Source organism: Lethenteron reissneri, chromosome 39 (assembly GCF_015708825.2).
Source record: "Lethenteron reissneri isolate LAM-NWPU_2019-01 chromosome 39, ASM1570882v1, whole genome shotgun sequence".
Taxonomy (NCBI): Eukaryota; Metazoa; Chordata; class Hyperoartia; order Petromyzontiformes; family Petromyzontidae; genus Lethenteron; species Lethenteron reissneri.
The window spans coordinates 1042428-1062247 of record NC_083817.1 but is presented as its reverse complement, the minus strand read 5'-3'; the positions used below and the strand labels follow the sequence as shown (position 1 = coordinate 1062247).

The 19820-nt window shown below is 55.0% G+C and overlaps 1 protein-coding gene across 1 annotated transcript in view; it reads left to right on the top strand.

Moving 5' to 3' along the window:
- LOC133351879 (mitogen-activated protein kinase kinase kinase 1-like) overlaps positions 1-19820 on the top strand; it is an 87978-nt gene that overhangs the window by 52712 nt on the left and 15446 nt on the right. Inside the window, exons 10-15 of the mRNA XM_061567457.1 lie at positions 485-838; positions 9513-9634; positions 10147-10238; positions 16605-16848; positions 17180-18843; positions 19352-19809. Of these exons, the coding sequence (XP_061423441.1) occupies positions 485-838; positions 9513-9634; positions 10147-10238; positions 16605-16848; positions 17180-18843; positions 19352-19809 (2934 nt within the window). The remainder of the gene's footprint in view (positions 1-484; positions 839-9512; positions 9635-10146; positions 10239-16604; positions 16849-17179; positions 18844-19351; positions 19810-19820) is intronic.

Below are 19820 nucleotides of genomic sequence, written 5' to 3'. Positions count from 1 at the left end.
TTTTTAAGTCTGGCTGTATCTTTCTCACACCTTTCCTCTCCATGTATTCCATCCTGTCCTCACACTTCCCCTTAACTCCCAACTCACACCCTTGTGATTCGAAGCATTGTCACGATTCGGTGATTCGATTCACGAGAATATTAAATTAATAATGTATCCGCTGTGGCAGCCATGCCTCGAATGGTTGCCGAAATCACGCAACAAATTGAAAGTCCGATTTTCCCACGCACGAATCGATGTTGACGAATCGACGCATCATTGCACGGTCCTGGGCCTCCCGTAGGTCGATTCAACCTCAAACGAGTACCTGGCGCGGTGTGTAAACATCCCCGCTTGGGAGACAAAGGCGGCCGGGCGTGGTGTTGGCCACCCACCCCCTCGTGTGCCGTGCCGACCTTCGTAGGCGCCACTCGCTAACGGCGCTTGCCCCGACAGTCTGTTAATGGCTACGCGGGGGATCTTTGTCTTTGTGCGTGCGGGCCAGGTGTTTGGCATGGAGCTGGTGAGCTGCCTGTTCTCGCGCAACTGGAACGTGCGCGAGATGGCGCTGCGGCGGCTGTGGCACGACGTGAGCGGCGCGCTGCTCCTGGCCAACGGGGAGGTGCGCACGGGCGGCGCCGCCGCGGCATCGCCTGCGGGGGGGGCGGCCGTGGCCGCGGGGGGCCACGCCGACCGGCCCGGGGCCCGGGGGCCGGCGCCGGCGGCGACCGCGACGGCCGGCCCGGCGGGCGGCGGAGCCGGCGGGGAGATGTGCGGAGAGACGGTGGTGCGGTGCTGCTGCAGCGTCCTGGCGCTGGTGTGCGCCGACCCCGTGTACAAGGTGTACGTCGCCGCGCTGGTGAGTGCCGCGTGCGGATACAGGGGAGTCGCTCGCCCGCTCGGCGTGGTCGCGGACCGCTCGTGGGGGAATTGCGCGGCGCTTTGCGCGCGAAGACTCCGTGTGGCACGCCGTCGACTGTGGGAGCCGCGCCGTGCCAGGTGTCAACGCGTTGCGGGCGCGGAGCGGCGCGTGCGTTAAGCAGAGGGCACGTCCGGAAGGGTAACTTGACAGCGGCCCACGTCGAGACCGAGGGAAGGAGAGAGCCGTTCCCAGGCTCGTGCGGCGCAGCTGCCCAGGGCCCAGTTTGGGTTCGGAGCGTCATGGGGGGTGGGGGGGGGATGGAGGGGTGGGTACGAATGTCCACCTTGCTTGCAAGCGCCGAGCGGCGTAAAGGTTATTTTTGTTCCCACGCTTGCCGTGTTGCAGGAGGGTGAGCGAGGAGGCAATTATTGCCCTGTGTTGAGAGAGGCTTCAGGTGCCTTATTGTTACACCAATAAACTTGTCAACCCTTCTAATGCGGTAAAAACAAATTTTACAGCAGTGCCCTTTAATGTCCTTGCCAAGGGTGCAAGTTGCGTGGGTTGCGGTGCAGCTCGCGAGTGCTCGGGTCCCCGGACACGGTCGCTGTCATCGGATGGCTTCTGCATCGTTCCAACGCCTCGCCTATCGCCGTCGCGAAATCAAAATGATGCGGTTCTCGTCTACCAACCCAAATACGGGGTAGATGATGTCAAGGATGACATCGAGGCAAACCGAGCGACCAGGATAAAGATCGGGGGCTCCGTACGGTGGAGAACTACGTTTCTGGTGCTTTAATCTGCGATCGGAATCTCAGTTGCGCTGCTTCGAGCTGGGACGTCGTTCTCGTAGCCGTCTTGGCGGCCACCCGGCCACTTCTGTTCCTCGGCGTCTTCAAAAGCTGCGACGCTACCGTCGTGGGGCTCTCACGGTGGTGAGCAGTCACCGTAGGAATACTCGGAAACTGTTCCCCTTCACGTAACAAAAATGTGAAAGTAACTTTTACAGAACCCATCGGCCGCACGCGGCCTTCTGCGAGTGAATAACTTCAGCAGTCTTAGCTCAACACGAGAGAACTGTGGAACGGTTTTGACATTCGGTATCTGACCAGTAGAGTCATGTGACTGCCTGAACCAATGCATGTGAACTGCCAGACGTTGATGTGGAAGGACCCTCTCTGTTAGATAAAATCTCCGTAACACGTGACACAAATCATAATCATTAGCGTCGCTGCGGAAGTAACAAATACACAAGCGTATGCTTAGCGCAGGTAAAGACCCAGTCGGTGCACAATGACGAACTCGTGGATTTATCATTCCACGCATTGTTCGTCTTATCAGTGTCCGTAAAGGACAAATCTTAAAATAATCTTCCTTTGTTAAAGACCGGTTCCTGCTTGAGATTTGGCCAACGGAGCTCATGAAACCGTCTGTTGGTGTTTTTGATTCAGGGTGTAGATAAAGAGATCCCGCTGTTATTCTGCGTGAGATAATAATTAAATATAAACGATGACCTTTGCCAGGTTGGAATGGACACCATCGATGGTGCACATCATCTTAAAATAGAATTTTGCAGCGATGATCGCTGTTGCGTAAGATAATTTGTGTATGCACGATGCATTCCCCTTGCTGATACGTTTTTGGAAGCCTCCACAGTGCTGCCCCCATCTCAGTTTGCCGTGGGGAAATCGTTCGCCGACAGAATCACGCGATATAATGAGGGATTGGCTACAACGCGAAATTATAACTTGTCATCATAATTCGTCATCATCATCAACGCAAAACAGTGACGTTGAAGTAGTTGCTTTCTCATGTCTGCGAACATACCGCGGTTCTATAGCCCCTGCAGGAGTGATGGACACCCATGACACGCAACGTACATCACATTTTAAAACAAGAATTCTTTCACGGGGCTGTGCAGTGCTTGCGCGTGTCTCTTCAATGCGTGCACCACGAGCTTCAGAACCATTGTTGAGCGATGATGAGTCGAGCCCCGCTTGTTCACCGACTCGGTACTGATATCATTGTGCGACCGCCCAATTAGAACCCTCACTCCGATACAAACACACTCTGCGCTGATACTGCACTCGCAGCGGTGTGCAAGCAGTTAACGAGAATGACGCATTCGTCAATAACGCTTCTTCCTGAAAAGAACGCTTTATATAATTAGATGCCTTGTGTTGTCAAGCAATGGCTCTTATTTAAGGTCAGGTGGTGAATTTTTATTTCCTACATGACCGGTAACGACGCCAAATAATGGTACAAACCAGTTTACCGCACTTAGAAGAGTCTACAGCGTTAAACGTAACGTGCTTGAACTTCATCACTAAGAAACGTTACCAATATTCCACTGGAGTTGTTTACCGGTTCCTGACTTTTAGGAACCGGTCATGGATTCTGAACACAGTTAGCGCTCCTCCTTTAACGCCCCGAGTTTAAGGTGGTGCCAGCTCACTTGCCTCGCCTTGCAAGGGAACATGAATTATCTCTTCTCACTTGAGGTTTTTGTGATGTTTAAACACCAGGGATGTCTTGAAATGCCGCCCATCAATCAACGGCAGTTGTAAAAGAGTGCGGCAAAGATAACGCTCGGCGCTTGGCTGTGCGTGGGCGCAGCAACGTGGAGTCTGCCTCCCGGCGCTGCGAGGCGTGCGTGTCAAAGTGTGGGGACGCGGGGGCCGTCTGCGTTGCGTCTGCGCTGCTCACAGCCACGAGACGACGTCCAGGGAGGGAGGGTCTCGCAGAGTTCCCCGAGCGGTCCGCGAGGGCGCGATGTGGGAGGGCGCCGGGGGTGTGCGGTCCCCCCACTCACCCCCCCACTCACCTTCTTCACTCACCCCCCCAATCACCCCCCCAATCACCCCCCCACTCACCCCGGGCTGTCGGCTGTCTCGACACCGCGGGTTTTGCGTGGCTAAAACGGTGCCACGTGAGGAAGGCCCAAAGTGTTTGCAATGCGGCGTTACGTTTAGAAGGGCGAGGGGGGAGCCGCACGACGCGTGGACGGGGACGCGTGGGAGCGGTGTCGAGGCGGAATGGATCCTGACGCGTGCTGATGACAAGTCTGTCCAGAAGGAAAGTGGCGCATGCAGAGGCATAGCACGAGAGGCCCGGCTGATGCAGCTATGGACATGATTGTGCGGCGAGGAAATTGTTGGGGAAGGAGACGGGAGTCAGTGGATCCTCGTGGGCCGCGGGCAGGAGGAGGTGGACTTCCCAGGAGAGGCGCCGATGATCACAAGCGGCTTAGGGCGCCCGCCGTGGCCGCCGGCCCTCTCGGCCTCTGCGGTGGTGGAGCGCCGAGGCCCGGAGTCTCTCCCGCCATCGAGCCCCCCCCCCCTGTCAGTGGCAGCTCGTGGCTCCGGTGCAAATTGCCCCTTGGGTTTTCCGGTTGCAGGTGAATGCGTGCAGGTTGGTGATTGGCTGGAATGCGAAACTAGCACGCGGCTTCTCCGTTCGCGATGGAGTCCATCAATCCTCACCCCATGTTTCCACGACTTCTCTGAGAACCGTGGATAATGAGAAGATTTGTGGGTTCTTTGGCTGCAGTGCAGGGTGGAATTCCTGGGTGAAGAGCGATATTCTCCTTTTCTGCATAGCACATCGACTTTCATATTGTTTCAGTCGGGGCATGCTTTTAATCGCGATCATTATATAATCGGTGATTACTAGTCGCAAGCGATACAAATAGTACAAAACGTTCACAGACGAACAATAATAGTTCCTTCTGTGGAACTCGAGGTCGAGAAGACGACTGCAGACAAATGTACTTTGGCACGACGCGTCGCTTGGAGGAATTAAACAATTCACAGAATGGCGGGCACGAGTGTGAGCGTCTGGTAGTGGCTGACCGAGGAGACAGCACCAGAACTCGAGTGGTGTCCACGAACCTTGACTCCCATCCACGAACTGTCCCCCTGCGCCTTGCGCGAGCAAACTCGCCACGGACAACTTTCCGCGACGTCACACACTCGGCGCTCTCGACGTTGTATTATTTGTTGTTGAATTTCGCAGCCGACGCGAATCAATGAAAGTCTTGCAGATGTTCTCGGCTGTCGCCCGCACCGCCGCTGTTGCTGCTACTGCCGTGGGACTGGCAGTGGCAGCTGTGCACACACGCCGACCCCCCGCCCCTCTTAAACCCAGGGTGCAAACAGCTCCGCGGACAAATACTGCCACGCATGAAACTGAGGATACGTACGGGGCCGCTGGGACCGCCCAGAGTTTGAGCAAACAGAACGCGCCCCGAGGAGGTGCGGCGAGATGGTGGGACGCGTTGTATCGGTGCGTCCACGTGTGCGCCTGTGCGCCTGTGCGCGTGTGTGTGCGTGTGTGCGGGGAGCGGTGGTGCAGCGGTTAGCGCTACGCTGCGCTACGAACCTGACCACCCGGGTCACCCGGGTTCGATTCCCGCTCACGGCCAACACCAGTGACGATTATCTGAACCGGTCTTGGGCCTTCCCTAGGTCGACTCAGCCTCAAATGAGTCCCTGGTGGGTGTGTAAACATTGCCACGAGGGAGACAAAGGCGGCCGGGCATGGTGTTGGCCACCCACCCAACAGTCTCGTTACAGGCTACACGGGGGATCTTTGTCATTTGTGCGCATATGTGCCCGTGTGCGCCTGTGCGCCTGTGCGTGCGTGTGTGCACGGCTGACTTTGTGAGCTCCTTCCCACGATTGGCCTCCTTCCCACGGTGGGCTACGTATGGTGCAAAAGAAGTTCAACATACATACGCGCAATCCTGGCCTCCCTCTCCCTCTTGCGCTATGCTGGCCTTCAAAGGATCTCACCAAGAGAAGCGCTTGTCCTAACATCTGTTAAGGCTATACGAGGTGTGGGGGGGGGGGGGGGGGGTCTTTGGTGTAGTGTTAAGTCCACAGGGTTCAGGTCGTACAAGTGTCTGAACCTGTCCTGGAACCTCCGACGGGGTGAATCGCCACACCATGCTCTGACGCCGCTGTTGCGGCCGTAACAGGTGCTCACTAACAGGTGCTCACGAACAGCACAGGTATGTGTAGCTAGGTATGTGTAGCTAGGTATGTGTAGCTAGGTGTGTGTAGCTGGTGCAGCTATTGAAGCGGACTGGAATAACAACGGTGAACTACTACGGCGGACGAGAGTAGGGTGGAGCACTTTTGGGCGCTTGAACCCGATATTGAAAAGTACCGCAGCAGCGTGGCCGACAGAACATCGTGTTCAATCGGTGCACCGCGACCTGCTGTGACACGCTGCAGAAACACGGTCGATTTAATCAAGAATACGGCATAAACACTGAAGAGTGCACAAGCAAGCGTGGAGAGATGCCGAGAGACGTGGAGAGGACCGCGTGGGTTGGCGAACACACGGAGGTCAATGACCTCAAACTGTTAAGAAACACGAACGGCCCGGGGAGAGACGCGGCGTGGCGAGAGGGGCGATGACCGAGGGGCGATGACCGATGGTCAAGGATAGTGGCGCATTGGCAGCCAAGGAATGGAACGCGTCCGAGAGGGCGTCCCCCGAGGAGATGGAGCGCTGATATCAGCTCCTCGCGTGCAGGAGCTGGGCGGAGGATTACATCGCAGCATCGGGACGGCTTAGGTAGCCCTTCATCCAGCAGGGGATCGAGCTCTCCCCAAGTGTCCCGTGAGGCTTCACAGGGGCAGTCTTTGTGAGTGTCGTGAGTCAGCGTGGAGCTGGGGGAGTGAGTGGTCGGGCTCTGGGAAGGAGTGCGGTGTGAAGTGTGTGTGTGTGGTGTGTGTGTGAAGTGTGTGTGTGTGAAGTGTGTGTGTGGTGTGTGTGTGTGTGGTGTGTGTGTGGTGTGTGTGTGAAGTGCGTGTGTGTGGTGTGCGTGTGTGTGAAGTGTGTGTGTGTGGTGTGTGTGTGGTGTGTGTGTGTGTGAAGTGTGTGTGTATAACGTGTGTGTGTGTGGTGTGTGTGAAGTGTGTGTGTGACGTGTGTGTGATGGCGCACGGCGTGTGGCCAAAACAAACCCCACCACCAGAGTCGTGGTAACTCTCTCACCCCCCCCCTTATCGGGCCCTGAGAATGCATGAGAATTCTCAGTGAAATTTGAAATATTTGAAAACCTGTGGTAAACACAAGCGCCGTGTGTTTCCCCGCATCAAGGCAATCCAAATTAATAGAGACCGCAAAGTAATCATTTGCGTCTTTGAGGAGAATATAAGTAGAAATATTCGTTGGGTTCTTCACAACGACACAGATTAATGTTTTTTATTGTATGTAAGTTTGTGTTGAATTAGCATCCATATCTTACCCATACCCATAAGAGAGTGTCCTTGCCAATTAAATCTGGCAGTTCATCAGCATTGATTCAAGCAAGGCTCACTGCCGATGAGACACAGTTTGTCAAAACCGGTCCAGAGTTTACTTGTATTGGGACAGTGCTCTGAAACTACGCTCTCGTAGAAGGCTGTGGGAATCATATGGATTGTATAGAAACATGCTGAGATATGTTTTTTATGACGCAGCGACGGACATATGAAAGGGGCCATATTGTCTGCTCGTCTCTCCACTTGGGTAGCACGGCTACTCTCGTCTCTACACTTGGGTAGCACGGCTACTCTCCCGGCTGGTGTTACCCGGCTCAGCCGCACGGGTCGCAGTGGGCAGCAGGGGTCTGCACCTGTTTCGTGTTCTCTAAATGTTTCCCTCTTCTCAATTTCAAATTGAAGCTAAGAGTGCGGTGTTTGTCGAGTGACGACATTATCATTGCACCACAACTGCCATGGACTGTGGTGGTCAGTGGCGCACTGGGCCTGCAACCCCGACGTCGCCAGTTCAGTGTCCTAGTGCGGCAGTGGACACAACAACGGTGCAAGCTTCTTGAATGCCCTCCGCTGCTGTCCACCCGGCAGTATTCATGAGCTTACCACGGTAGCTCGGTCGGCAGGTCGCACGTGGCGGAGAAAAGTGTGGGCACTCCGACTTCGTCCAAGTCGTTTGGCCAGCGTGGAAGAGAAGGCCAATATCTCTCTCCTGGAGGGGACTTTGACGGCCTTCTGTCGGCAGTGGCGAGACCAAGCACTTGCAGGGAGGCACCTCTGGCATGCGTCACCTTTTGTTATCGCACGCCTCCCAAGTTAGAAGTCGCCCGTGGCTCACTGCACGAGTGCACTTCGGGTGGTGCTCAACACGGTTGGTGAACCTGAGCCAGCGGTGGAAATTCCACATTCCTATCAAGAGGAATAGTCTATTCTTAGTACAACCACTGTTTACTGGTGCGCAAAACTTTTTTTGGCGTTCGAAGAATGCGAGGTTATTTTTGCATTGATTTTAGTCCACAGCGAAGATTATTAAACAGCAATGCAGTATAACATTAACTAGGCCTGTAACAAGTAACTGATTAAGAAGTTGAAATCAATTCTTCTGCTCTTGATGCACATCGATTGGTGTGTGTGCATTTTAATAATCCAGTTCCATCGGTCCAACACGTTTTAATCATCTAGTTCCATAGGTTCAACACGGCAGGGTAACCGAGTGAGAACTTATGAGGCAATACAAGGCAAAGGTGGTGAGGGTGCAGGGAATGGACGTGGGAGCATACACGCTCAGCACAGCGATGGGTTTAGCGGCGCTGCCTTGTGCTAGCTACTCTCCGCTTGGCCCCACAGTGGCCTACCACAGCCGGGTTTAGCAATAAGCGGGGTAGATTAAAGCACATTGCAATTAAGTTAATTATTTACTCAAATAACTATTTTGGTAATTATTATTCGAAAACATGCCATTAAGCAAATATCCCGCATATTTCTCAGCAGCAATCTCTGTCTGTGCCCATTCCCTCATCGCCGTGGCGGCGCTGTGACCAGCACCCCGGGGTCGTGACCCCCGCCGCGCTGTTTGTTTGTGGGGTGCCGCCACAACCATCGGGCGGCATAACTCGGTGTGGCATTACCTCGCGTTGTGGGACAGTGGCGGCAACGTCGCATGGCACTGCGCTCTGTTCATCACAAAGAGCCCTCGTGACGTGCTTTGTATAGGAGCTGTGCAGTCACCGATGTCACAATCGGCAGATACAATAACACGTTGGCCTCTAGCCTTGTATTGCACTCTCTACGCGTGCATTGCATGCGTGTGGCAAGGGGGAAGATCGCGGAGATTTTTAAAACAACCGCGATGAGTGATTGTCGGTCACCATCCCCATGATAATTGCTATCAAGTTCCGTGCCCCCAATATAGAGGGTGCCTCAAAAAAATGTTGACACTTATATGGGACTATCGTTTTTCATGGAAAAAGAACGGATATTATACTGTAACACGATAACAAATGTCTCCACTTGTTCACCATTGCCTGAAATCTTCTCCAGGTAGTCTCCAGAGCCCGGAGGCACATTTATTGTGGTGGTGTTGCAAATTCTTGGAAGTGTTCACATTTTTTTTAAGCACTCTGTATGTCCTGATTGGTAGATTCTTTTTTTGACGTTCAACATATTCATATTCATGGTCAGGTGCATGCAACTGCACCGCTCCAGTCAACACAATGGCCATTGTCGTCACCACTCTCGATATTTCACACCTCCGACGAGCACGGCTGGCGACGTACGGTCGCGCAGACCTACATGGCCACCGTCGACTTAGTGACGGCGCTCAGTCGCAATAATCCATCGCAGTCACGCAAATGGGTTTTATCTGACGATCGTCGTGGATGCCCCGCCCCCCCGCCCCTGTGTAGAAGACGCTGCGGGCCATGCTGGTGTACACGCCGTGCCACAGCGAGGGGGAGCGCGCACTGCTGCAGCAGCTGCTGCGGCCCGTCGTGGAGACCATCCTCGTCAAGTGTGCCGACGCGCACAGGTGACGCGCGCGGAAATACGTACACGCGCACGCTGACACACGCACGCTGACACGCACACTGACACGCGCACGCTGACACACGCACTCTGACACGCACGCTGACACGCGCACGCTGACACACACACTGACACGCGCACGCTGACACGCGCACGCTGACACACGCACGCTGACACGCGCACGCTGACACGCGCACGCTGACACGCACATGCTGACACGCACGCTGACACACACACGCTGACACGCACACGACGGGGTGGGCGGTCAGCGCCTTGTTTCTCACACTAGGAGGTACTTATTTGAAGCTGAGTTGACCTAGGGAAGGGCCATGTGCGTCACATGAGGTGCTTGCCACTAGGGGGGGGGGGTCATGGGGGGGTCCCTTGGTCATAAAGAATCGGCGCATTGGAATAATTGAGACGAGACGAGAGGCGGCATAATTCACTTTGATTTGCCGTGGCATGTCAGTGTGCTGTCAATGCGAATCCCTGTCCTTGATTTCTTGTCGCCGACAGCCGCATGAGCCAGCTGTCCGTGTCGACGCTGCTGGAGCTGTGCAAGGGGCAGAGCGGCGAGCTGGCCGTGGGGAGAGAGATCCTCAACTCCGGTACGCGTGGCCCCCTCGCGCCCTCTGATGATTGGCGCTGAACCTATTCTAACGCTGTCTGTAAATGTCGAGAAAACTCTTTGGCACTTCGGCCTTCGCCGCCACTCGGGGATCTTCAGCCGAAGATTCTCGCGGTCGCACGTGGCGACAGCTTGAGAGAAGCAACATGAATGAGAAACTTGTCGCACACAGGAGAGCGTGTGGTGGCTGATGGGAGGACTGAGCCAATGGTCACCGTGACGCCTCTCGGTTGCATACAAATCACCTTCTCCGTAAATTTTTTATTATCTATCCAATGGATTATGTCTGCAGCGAGCGCTACACTTTTCCTGGTGGTGCAGTGCATTGTGGGCGTCTGTGCCCGGGCCACTTGTTGTGGCGTACGCGTGCATTTTCATCACTGCCCGACCATCGTCACCGATTTACCGGCTGGCAGGGCGAGACGCTGAACCTGCCCACGGCTGGTTCTCCAGGAAGTCGTGGGTTCTCCCCTTATCTCAGAAACGTCTGCCGGTGGTTGCCAAAGCACTCTGTGCTCTGCAGAGTAGATGTTTATTCGCCTCTTGTGTTGTTATCCTCTGCACTAGCTCAAAGTACAATTCAAAACATATATTTCTTGCAAATATTTTTCAAAAATGGTTATTAATATAACTAAATATAGAAAAATTCTGGTCATAAAATAGTTGAGTAAATAGAAATCTGACGAGTGAATCACCATCATAATAGCTTTTGTTTTTCTGAGTTTGTGGTTATACTTTTTTTGGTATTTCTGATTTGCATTGGGCTTGTGGTTAGAATTCCACCTCCACAGAGCCGGGTGACGATGTGTGGCATTGGCAGTGCTCTGTCTGCTGCAAATTGGGTATTAAACACTTGTTGCAAAGTTATTGTCCACATTTTGAAAGTTTGATAATCACCGACTATAAAATATAAATGCAAAATGGCACACTCTGGTTTCCATTGGTCGCTCAATGAGCCTCTCATTGAACTGGAGGCGATCCTCTATTGGCCCGACGTTTACAAGGCAGTGATATATTTTCAGCGAATAATGAATAGTGTGTTAATTTGTCACATAGGGTTTGTTTAAACAGGCTGACAGTTTTAGAGTTTATTGGGGGGACGGTTTTAGATCGATGTCGTGATAAAGTGTGTGTAGGGGTTGCCCCGACGCTCGGAATGAAATCTGTAAATTGTGGGAGAAGCTCGTCATGGCAGGAATTGCAGCGCAGGCCGTAAACCCTCGAACAACGCGCAGTGATGATGATGGCCGTGGCAGGTGACACACGAAGGTGTGAGACCTTGAGGCAGCAGCACATTCCAGGGTGTGAGGCCTTGAGGCAGCGCCGCACTGCGGGAGGCGCTCATCTCCCAGCGGCCCCCAACCTCCCGCCCCCACACGGTGCCCTTCCGAAGTAGCCGAGCGACCACCGCACACTCATTCTCATTTAAAATGCGGAAATGTGTGGCATTTCCAACGTTGTGTGTCCATGGCAACAGAGAGAATAACGTGCCGTGGCTTATGGAGGATTATGAACTGGGGGTGGGCGGTGGTGGCTCAGGAGGCCAGACAATAACTCGGCCTCGCCGCTCCCAGGAGGCACCTGGGGAGGGCATGGCAGAAACAGGAGCAGCAGTGTTCCTTGCGAACACTCCCAGGCGCAGCAGTAGGCATTGTTGTAGTAGGTGTTGTAGACGTTGTTGTAGATGTTATTGTAGACACTGGTAGACGTTGTTGTATAGGCGTTGTTGTAGATGTTGTTGTACAGGCGTTGTTGTAGACGTTCCTGTAGATGTTGTTGTACAGGCGTTGTAGACGTTGTTGTACAGGCATTGTTGTTGACGTTTTTGTGCAGACGTTGTTGTAGACACTGTTGTACACGTTGTTGTAGATGTTGTTGTACACGTTGTACACGTTGTTGTACAGGCGTTGTTGTAGACGTTCTTGTAGATGTTGTACAGACGTTGTTGCTGCCCTCGTGAGTTGGATCCCTGCAGATTCTCAACCATTTTGTGTCCGTTTTTATTTTACACATTTGCTGAGCACCAGCCTCAAAGGTTTCAAACAGCCAGCAACAGACAGAGCTATCAGAGTTGTTGTAGATAGGAATGAATACGGTTTGTTTTGTTTAATAGAACAATGTTATAATAATAATTTAGGGGAAAGAGGCGATAATGGGCACAGGGAATTACAAAGTGGAGCAGTGCGAGGGAGGAAGCGGAGAGAGAAGTGAGTTGACCTGCGGTGCGATGTTGGTGGTGGATGAGACGAAGCAGTGTGCATCTGTTGAAAATGTTTGGGATTGGATATTTACTGGAATGACAATGCTTCAGCTTGTTTATGGCTATGTGCAATATACACTGATTGCAGTGCTGACTTGGCATTACCCAGTTAAACATGTAAATACGTTTCTATTAAGTTCTCTTATTTTATTTGTTACTTTTTTTACAATCTCAGCGGAATACGTTTTGTCGCCATTTGTTCCTGAAGTGCCGTACAGTTTGTATGTTAAGTGGCGTCGACAGCGACACCCACGAACTGCTCCCCAAGAGGCCCTTGCCCGGTCACGGCCCAGATCTTCAAAACGTTCCAAAAGTCACGCTGCATCTGAAGGGCACTGCCGCCCGGCTCCACACAAAGACCAGTGCTTACGACTCTCCCAGGTCATCCTCTCAACAGCCTTTTACCTCCTCAATAAAGGAAACAGTTGCCCGGTCTCCCTGGTTGCTCGTGCGAAGAATGAATGGAATCTGCATTAATGAAGCGGGAACTGCCACTGGGTATTTCCATTCCTGGAGCCTGTCGTGCGATTACAGCCGTGCCGCCCCAGAGTGGCGCAATGCTTTCCCGGGGTTTATTGGCTGAGTGGGTGGACTTCACTTTGTTCCCGGTGACTCACGGCGCCCACAGGGCCTCCAGGCTGCCTGACTCCCGTGCGAGGCCACTCCGTGTTTGTTCACCTCCCCCGTACATACATCTCCTCCCTCTGCTGATGAGGCTCAGAAGGACAAAATTGGTCCAGAGTTTGCTTACTTAAACAAATGTTGCAGGGTTATATTGCTGTTTAGAGGCAGTAGGGTGTTGAATTTTTTGATAGAGATATGGAGACAAAACAGAGTTCTATTTATATGTGCTGTTCCCATAATGCTCCACATTAACACATAATGAGTTTGTGGTTTTGGGTTCAGGCTGACCGCAGACACACAAACATCACGAGGCAGACGCTGTGCTTCCTCCACACATCTGACCTGAGCGTGTGGACAAACCCATCAGCCACACGTACACACGCAACCATCTCTCTGGCAGAGCAGAGCGATTGTTCGTAAGTGATGATTGGCCGGCGAGTGCCAGCGTGCAAGCTGACCCACGTTCACATCGTGACATTGACGAGGTTGCACGGCCTAATTTATTTTGAACTTTTGTTGTTCGTCGCCTGCGCCGGCAGAGTGGAAGATTGATGGCGATAGGTGTCCTCTCGTGCTAACGCGAGGCGTATTTTTTACATTCCCGCCCATTCTTTGTGTGACGAAGCACGGGAAAGAATACCGTGCTCTCAACGTAGGCAAGTAACAATTCACAAATTTAAATCCTTCCTCCCGCACACGGTACATGTATCGAAGTGTGTGTGTGTGAGAATCAATTAGATTCATATGAGTTGTATGGAAATAGTTCGTGGAACACCTGCATCCTTGCTAGGCTTTACATTCACCACAATGCCAGAATAATATTTGGTTCTAAACTCGAACCGCAACGCCTAAATTACGCCAAGCATCAATCCGCGAAGAGTCGGCGGTCACAGAGGCCCATTGCACGCGGAAGTGCAGTGCTGTAATCCCAGCCTGACAAGTGGAGGTCTTGACAAGTCTGAGCCCTTTGATAAAGATCGACCCGTGTGACCAGTAGCTGTGGATGTTGACTTTTCCATTATGTGTGCAGGCAGGCGCTCTCGCCGCTGCCAGCGTGCGCAGTGGAGGAAATAGATGGTGGGCTTGTCATTGTGGCTGCAGCGCTCGCTCCTGTGTGCTGATCACTCGGCCGTACGCCACATTGTGCTGCTGGTCGATTTCAGTCTTGTGGAGTTTGAGCTGGCTTAAGTCCAACGCCGGCTTGGCGGGAAAATGCCCCAGTGGTCCGATGGCCTGGTTCAACCCCCGGTGCGGCATCCAATATTACACCCAGGCCTGTGGCAACTGATGACTGATTTCAGGAGCACAGATGCAGAGATTTTCACATATTTCATTTTATTCTTCGTATGGTTGATGCAGAGAAACCAACAGCTGTTACTTTATATTGAGGTGGTTCAGCCGGATAATCACGTCAAGAGTAGCAGGGTGTATCGCTATTGTGATGCCTGCTTCGTGTTTGTGAATTGGGAATGTAATTGCATAATCAATAAATAGAAATAAGCTGCCTTAGGGCCTTAATGACATTCGTCCACAGATAATGCTAATTTTCGCTGGTTTTGTACATTGTTGATTTAAAGATTATAGCTGGCTTAAACACTGAGATGTAGTTCATCTCAATGGATACGATCAATGATACTGAGAGTGCTATTTGTGCAAATCAAGTGGCATTTATGCCCCTGCTTGAATTTATGCCCCTGCTTGAATGCATCCAATTTTTGTCTTTTTCAATGCAAAATCAGGGTTGAATATGTAAAATCACTAACAACCACTTTCCAACAGACATCATTTATGACCTAAACACATCGGCAGAGAGCTATTTTAAACGTACATTTGCACGGTGACTCTTTTCTCTCTCTATTGGGAAAATCTAGTTGTTGTAGATTCTTTTTACGTCTAAACCAAATGGATTCTTGCTGCCCGCAAATTATGACCCACTTTTGTGAGGAGTAACTTCACGGTCAAGTTTAGAGCGCGAACGTGGCAGACCCGAGTTCAGAGGTCGTCACTCCGTCATCGCCGTCTTTGTCATCTCCTACTCTCGCGTCGCACATTGGCCCCGTCTGAAGCCATGCACACATCAAGTCCACAGGCAGACATCATTTGGCAGGGGACACGCACAAACATCCCCTTGCTCTCATGAAATTTTCGCATTTCGTTTTTAATTTGCAGGCACTTTAGAAACTTGTCCGTGATTGTCAGCACAAGTTGGTCTAATGGGGCATTGCCCGTAAGGCAAAGTGATCTCCAATGTTTGGCGTATTTAATCATTGCCAGATGTGGCACCTTCGAAATGGCCCGCGAAAATCCACAGAGGGCCTGGACTTTAAATCACCAAACGCTTGGTGACCTCTGGGCATTTCGGCCGTCCACTGCACGTCGCATGGCCTTGAGCTCACGTAGCGCAGCACGCTGCGTTAAGAAAACCCAGATGAGCTGTGATGAACAACCTCTGACTTTGTCGGCAAATACCGGAGGGCTGGGTTGCACCACGCCCTGCACAGTGTGTTTTAAAGTGAGCGTTGGAGTTCCTTACAATCAGTGTCCAAATTGGACACATCATAAATGACAATATTCTGACTTCTTTCTTTATTACACTTGTTATATATTCCCTCCCCCCCCCCCACTGACATTTTGCAGCAGAATAAAAGCTTCAGTGTGTTTTTGTGGTTTGGGAAATATTCGAGCGATCTCTCTCTCTCTCTCTTTTTCTTCTCCTGCCATTTTGGCAGATGTTCAGTTGGGCTTTATCTCCCCACCAAAGTTTATTAAATTTAGAAATGGCTGCCTCCCGGCGCCCCCCCCCCCGCTCGCGAGTGTTGTTCCGCGTCGCTATGGCACCGCCGTTCGATTCGAGGCTGCTTTCATGTGCTGGAGCACATTGCACGGTCTTGTTTTGGCCTCTGGCAAGTTTCTAATTAAATTCTCTGCAGCGTGGTCTGTGACCTTTGCTGCATAATGTTAATCTTTTGGAAGCTGTCAGCAGAAACAAGAATGCATTTGAAAAGTCTCATTTTTAATGCGTCTGAATTATCGCAAAGCAAAGTTCAGTTCAAGGTCGAAAGGTCATCGCCACCATTGCCATCGTTGGCCATATTGCGTTATCGCTGTCTGCACCTTCTGCATTGATTCTTAAACATGCCATTTGATGCCTGTATTGTGAGCCTATGAATTGATATGGATGCAATGTTCTATTCCACGTGATTACAACATTGCAACAGATATCATTTGCCACAGCTTAATCGGACCTTTCACTGCTGACCGCTAACAGCTTACCTTAACTCTTCCAACTTGAGTTGATATCAAATATAATACAAGGAACGTTTGAGAATTCCACCGTTATCAACAACCAACTGCTTTTGTTTCGGTTGTGCAAAGAGAGCGCTCATAGCGCATCGCGTGGTGCGCAGTGCGGAGACCACCGCTCAAACCCCGTCGTGTGTCTCTTGGCCCCCCGCCCTGCAGGCTCCCTGGGCATCGGCGGCGTGGACTACGCGCTCAGCTGCATCCTGGACTCCCCGCCCGACGCCTCCAACTGGCAGGGCACGCTGGGCCGCCTGTGCCTCATCGAGCGCATGCTGCTCGAGTTCCCCGCCGAGTTCTTCCCGCACATCCTGCTGGAGCGTGCCGCGCCCAGCAGCCCCGCCGCCGCCACTGCCGGGGGTTCGTCCGGGACGAGCGGCAACGTCGACGGCATCCAGGGGGACAGGTGAGGCCTGGCGCACGGGCGCCCGACGGTGCCACGCAGCTGGTTAGTTTGGCCGAAGTTGGATATCTGGGGCGAGGCACCCAGCTCTTGGCTTGCCGTACTTTCGAAGGTTACACGGAAAGCGGTCGGGTCGAGTGATGATCCGGCGCTCACCGAGTCGCTCCCTCGCCGGCGGTCAATCGCCCCCCTTGCCACTCTTACCATTAAGATCATGATGATGATGGCAGGGGCTGCAGGCGAAGGAGGCTTCTCTTAGCAACCTCTTGACGCCGGTTCAATTACGGACCGTCGTGACGCTTGCTCCCCTCGTCCCGTGTCCCCCCTGCCCCAGGTATGAGAAGCTGTTCTCCCTGCTGGCATTCGCGCTGCGCTCGGCGCCGCACTCGCACGCCGTCGTGGGGAAGCTGTCGCGCCGCGTCTTCCTGAGCGCCGCGCGCATGGTGGCGCCCGCGGGCCATGTCTTCCTGCGCATGGCGGCCATGCTGGAGGGCCCCGGCGCGGCCCACCACGCGCGCCTGCGTCGCCGGCTGCTGGCAGTCGCCGTCGAGATGGAAGTGCGCGAGGCGCTGGAGGCGCTGGGGGGCCCCGACTTCCCGGGGCCTGGGGGGGTGGCCGCGGCTCCCGCCGCGGCGTCAGGCGGGGGAGATGTCTCGCACCCAAGGATGAGCGGCGAAGAGTTCGGCAGACTCGCTTTGGCACAGCCAAGCACCATCTTGAGGCAAACGTCGCTCCCAGAACAGACGCAGCTCCAGCAGCAGCAGCAGCAGCAGCAGCAAAAGGAGTCCCCCAAGACCCGCTCACGCCCACTCGCGCAGTATTTCCCGGTATCGCCGCTCGCAAAGGCACAGCTGGTTTCCCCGTCACACACGGCCAACGCATTTGTCCCGTCCAGCACCGCGGGGACCTCGGCCGCCGCTCAGCCCACGCCGGGGCCTCCCGCCGTGCCGATCCTGGGGCCCGGCCTGCCTCCCGTCACGAGGCCCTCGACGCTGGCGCTGTCGTCGGCCGACATCGCCGCGCCATCCGCGTCGTCGCCCGCCGCGCAGACCCCGGGCTCGGGGGTCGGCGAGCGGCCCGGGACCAAGGCCCCCGCGCAAGCGGCGACCCCGCAGGCCGCGCCCGGGCCGCAGGCGTGCCGCGACACGCGGGACCTCGGCTTGGTCCCCGAGGACGGCAAGGAGCGAGAGCCGGAACCGGAACGGGAGCCGCCCCTGTTCACGCAGACGCGCCTGGCCTCCAACAACCAGGTGCACCGGCCCAAAGCGTCGCGGCCCGGGCAGCCCGCGAGCTCGCCGCTCGGCAGCCCGGCCCGCGGGCCCGGGGACGTCGCCGAGGCGGCGCACGTGCGGCCGGGCCAGCCGGAGAGGAAGTCGGCCGACTTCGAGCGCGTGCACGTGAAGCTGGACCTGCCGCAGCGCAAATCCACCGACCTGGACCTGAGGCAGGGCAGGCTGGAGCCGCCGTCGCACAGAGAAGCGGAGGCCCCCTTCGCCTCCCTCGCCGCCGCGGCCCCCGCCCCCGACGGGGCCGCGGGGGCCTCGAGCCAGGGCTTCGCCGAGCTGCTGGGGAAGTTGGAGAGACGACCTCGGGAGTCGGGCGCTGCCGCCGGCGGCGCCCCCAAGCCGAGCTCCTCCGACTTCTTGGAGAGGAAGCGCGGCTTGAAGTCGCCGAACAACGGAGCCCCCTGCGGAGTCGGGGAAGGGACGGCGGTGGGAGGACAGAGCCGGCCCCCGTTGCCGGGCCCGGAGGCGGAGGGCGAGCGTGGGGACGAGGCCGCGGGGCGGCGCCGCGGGGAGGGGGCCCCCGACCCCCCGAGGGAGGAGACGGCGCTCGAGTCGCGCGGCAGGGCAGGACGACGCGAGGACGGGCGGCGCCGGCGTGGCGCTGGCACCGGGGGATTCCGCTCGACCCGGCGCCAACGCTGGAGGCCGGGAGGCCGCGGCGGGCCCAGTCCGCCCTCCCATGAGCCTGGACCTCAAGCCGTGCGAGCGTCCGGCGCGCGGTGAGTGCCGGGCTGTGCGTGAGGGCGTGCGCTGCCAACTCTTCTGGATTGTCCCGTCTTAAGTTCAGTGTCCAGGGAAATGATGTGAGGCTTGCATTCAAATTCCTGGTTGATGTCATTTGTACCATAATGGCACCGCTCAAGACAACGCATTGACATGTAGGGCGTTCCTCTTTCGAAATTGTGAGATATTCTTGTTCCCATAATGTTTCCCAAATTTGAATTTTTACTTCAGAGGTGGCAACCCTGCCAAATTTCTATTGATATTTACCAGAGAAATTACACTGAATGTTATTCTATGCATGTAGGGCCCTATTTAAAGAGCTTGACATTTTGCGATCATCGCCCCGCCCCCGCCCTCTATTTGGAAGAAGTTTCTACTCGCTCGCCGCCGTTTGGTGTTACGAGGCGCTCCGGTTCTGGCGTGGCATCGCGTGCATCCCATCCGGCGACTGTTGTCGGTGACCGCGACTGGCCGCCGTTTCTCTTTGCCGCTCGCAGACGGTGCCGCGGCCGCGGCGGCGGCGCAGGACGAGGGGGCGGCCACGCCCATGGAGGACCGCTACCGGCGCCTCGAGGCCTCGGCCGACCTCAACTCGAGCACCGAGGACCTGCTGGAGACGCCGAGCGCGGCGGGGCCCGCGGGAGGCCGCCCCGGGGATCCCGCGGTCACCTTCGTCTCCGAGGTGGCCGTGAAGACGCCCGAGAGGCCCGGCGGCGGGGGCGGAGGAGGAGGAGGGGGGGGAGGAGGCGGGGGAGGAGGCGGCGGCGGCGGCGGGCTGGACCCGTCATACCGCGAGGACGTGCAGCGCAACCTGCACTGCAAGGAGAAGATGGAGGCGGAGGAGGAGGAGGCACTGCTGCTCGCCATGGCCGTGTCGGCCTCGCAGGACGCGTTGCCCACCATCCCGCAGCTCGCCCTGCAGCCGGAGGACGACGTCATCCTGTTGCAGTCCAACGTGCGTGCACG